General features: G+C 44.8%; 1 protein-coding gene across 1 annotated transcript in view; it reads right to left on the bottom strand.

The window, feature by feature from the left end:
• Positions 1–3,272: 3,272 nt before the first annotated feature.
• Positions 3,273–3,357, bottom strand: part of PHALS_10155 (gag-pol polyprotein) — a gene marked incomplete at both ends in the record, with an annotated part of 714 nt that continues 629 nt past the window's right edge. Inside the window, one exon of the mRNA XM_024725530.1 lies at positions 3,273–3,357. This exon is cut by the window's right edge and continues 629 nt beyond it. Coding sequence (XP_024576298.1) covers positions 3,273–3,357 — 85 coding nt within the window.

The raw sequence follows: 3,357 nt of genomic DNA, 5'->3' as shown, positions 1-3,357 counted from the left end.
GCATGGCGGATGCGATGGCCATCTCGACCTCTCTCACCCAGAGCAGGAGATTCTATCCGTCCTTCCCTTCGAAGACCTTAACGCTCACCATGAGCGGCTTGGGAAAATCACCCGTTACTGACGGTGGCGTCATAGACACAAATGAAGCGGACATCTTCTGCTGCAAGTGCTCTAGCAGAGCGTTTCTTGTGATCCGAAAACGCCTCTAAACGCGCACCGATTGCCTCGAAGCCTTGTGACACAAGGTGTTGCACGCCCTCAGGGCCCAGCAATGACATTATCTTTTTAAGCCCGTCCTGCATGCCCTGAGGCAAAGAGGAAAATTGTTCCATCCTTACTGAAGATCAGTCTAAACGGCTCAGGTGTAGATTGACGACAAGTGCTACCAAGGGCAGCGGGGCTGCCGTAGTTTAGCGCTTTGAGGAAGCGTAAGTTAGGTCACCGACCTCTCGTTCTATACTCAAACAAGTACGAGTTTAGCGGATCGCAATCCGCTTACTCCAAGAGTAATTATAGCTCTAACCCAAGGCCAATTAAACTTTCCGTTCAGATTCAAATTGATATTTTTTTTCTGCGGCAAAGCCGTCTGATTATAAATACATAGATTTTCCTTAATATGCATAGTAAAATCTAAATACATGTATAACAACTGGCTATCCAGCCCCGTACCGTATTCCTGTTTGGGTGTGGTCACACCGTGCCCATCTGGTGTGACACACACCCCTGTTACCAGGGTATGTGTAACCCCGTTACAGGTATAGTGTGAGGAAGTTTAAGACGCCAGAAGTCAAGAAAAGTAGCGGGCTTTTATCTCAGCAAATCGTATTGTGATATAAAGACTTTGTGAGACTTTGTGATTGCTTGCTCAATACTTGGTCTATTGGTCATACTGAGGTCGCCAAACACTTGGTGATGCGAGGTCTCTGCAAGAGATTGCATGATCGATTATGGCGGAAAAATTTCCGACAATTTGTAGCTGGTGACTGTAAGTACAATCCACGGATGCATGCATAAATTACAGTTTATAAGCTCTTGTCGCAGAGGATTTAAAAGCAGACTCGAAATTTCTATCCAATTATTAAGCGTACAGTTCATAAGCTCTTATCGCAGAGAATTTACACAATTAAGCGTAGAGGCATCTCGTTATCACCTAACGTCATTGCCCTCACCATCCAAACAGCACGAAAGGGTACTCGCGATCGAACAGGCTACTTGGACACAACAATGTACCTTCCGCCATTTCTAACGGATACTCAGTTTATCTCTCCAGATAATATTATAGCTATTCTTTCTCGCTGTAAGTGTAATCAAACCACAAACGTGGGTGATACAATCGCGTCAAGCTACCAGTGATAGCGACGCGTTTAAGAGCAACAAACGTCTGTTTTTCACATCGAAGATCATATCGTTATTCGTGGGGGTCGTGGTCAATGAAGCCCGACCGACTCTGAAGTCCAGAGTTGTTATATTTAAACTTCCAGCAAATTATGTAGCTTAAAAAGTTTTGATTGATTCAGGATCATCTTCAAATTACGTACGATGTGTGATGGCGCTCTGAGCATACTGGGACTCGATACTCTCCTGAGAAAGGCTCGTCGTAAGCTTTTGCGTCTAAAACTGACCGTCAAACCTTTCAGTTGAGTAATACCCACACGGATTAACATTGGTAAGTTCCGCAAAGCTGCTCAACAGCTGAGATAAGATTTTATTTCTGGCCAACATGGCTATGATAAATCGACTTGAGCGAGCTTATAAAACCCTCAATTGCATTGTTCCATTTCAATATTTACGGTAAGAAGCGTTTTCGTGCCACAGCCACCGTATCTCTGAGTAATCCGGACAAGACGCGAAGGTCTTGGTGCACGGCACACCATTTCAAAACCGTCCCATGAAAGTGGTGGCTGTGACCGCCCTCAGAAGAAATTCTAATGTCAATGTGGCAATGAGCGTTCATAGCTCCTGACAATAGCCTCCTAGTCTGAATGAACAATAATGCCGAACGCAAACGGTACATCTGGTTAGGTGCTGCAAACTCTCGCATGCTATATTGCCTCGATTTTACGTACTAGAAACACATTTTCACATAAGTACTGCACATCAGTACTTTTTAACCCGCGCAGCCTCATAGATTGAAGGTCGCAAGCGAGATGTGCTGTTGAACCATATAAGGTTTGGCCGAATATATGGCCATCCAATCCAACTCTCAACAAGCTGGTCTCTTAACGTACGCGAACTTAAAGTAGCTCCCCGCCTTCTGGTTATATAGCTCTTCGAGTGTTTCACGAGAGTGTTTTTATACCAGCCGAGCCATCATTACATCCGACACTTTGACCGCCGGGTTCGAAACGACTCAGGTGTAGATTGACTACAAGTGCTACCAAGGGTAGCGGGGCTGCCGTAGCTTTGCGATTGAGGAAGCGTCTTTAGTTCACCGACCCATCGTTCTTTACAAGAACCAGGTACCAGTGCAGCGGATCACAATCCGCTGCCTCTAAAAGTACTTAAAAGCCTTACCCCAAGGCAAACGAACACTTCTGTTCATAATCGAATCTGATTTTTATTTATATTTTTATCTCAATGTTACAAGTTTTGATTTTCCTAAAGATACTAAATATAATTAGTAAAATCCAAATACATGCATATCTTCTGGCTACCTAGCCCCGAATCGTATTCTTGTTTTGGTGTGTGGTCACATTATGCACGTCTCGTATGACACACATACCTATGTTTTTTATTAGGTTTCGTGTAACCCCGTTACAGGGCTAATAGGGTACCCAATTTTAACTGAAATTAGTACACTATTAGTCTGCTCCGATTGAGTTTGTGCAGTCTTCTTGTTAAAACTGCACAAACGCAATCTCTGTGCGTTTGGAAGCGGGAGGATTTAGCTTCAAATATATCTCTGCAATAAGTGCACCGCAACCCCGGTGCAGTTGTTAGCACTCGTAGTCAATCCTTCGATCACGCCATGAAAAAAAAGTTTTTGCTTTGATGGTGCTGCATAAGATATTGAAGTGGACGTTCCCGCATCAACCAGACCCGCTTCATAACATCTTTGACTTCGACATTATGGATCCTCTGTGAGGATGGAGAAATTTTCCTCTTTGCCCCAGGGCATGCAGGACGGGCTTAATAAGCTGATGCTCTTGCTTGGCTCTGAGGGCGTGCAACACTTTGTGTCACAAGGCCCCGAGGCAATCGGTGCGCGTCTAGAGGCGTTTTCGAGTTACGAAACCGCGCTGCTAGAGCACCTGCAGCAGGAAATGTTTACATCATTTGCGTCTATGACGCCACCGTCGGTGACAGATTACTTCCCCCGACTTAAGCCGCTCATGATGAGCGTTAAGGTCTTTGAGA

This window comes from Plasmopara halstedii, assembly GCF_900000015.1.
Source record: "Plasmopara halstedii genome assembly, contig: Scaffold_444, whole genome shotgun sequence".
Taxonomy (NCBI): domain Eukaryota; phylum Oomycota; class Peronosporomycetes; order Peronosporales; family Peronosporaceae; genus Plasmopara; species Plasmopara halstedii.
Note: the sequence above shows the minus strand (reverse complement) of the source record. Positions and strands in the feature narration are given on the sequence as shown.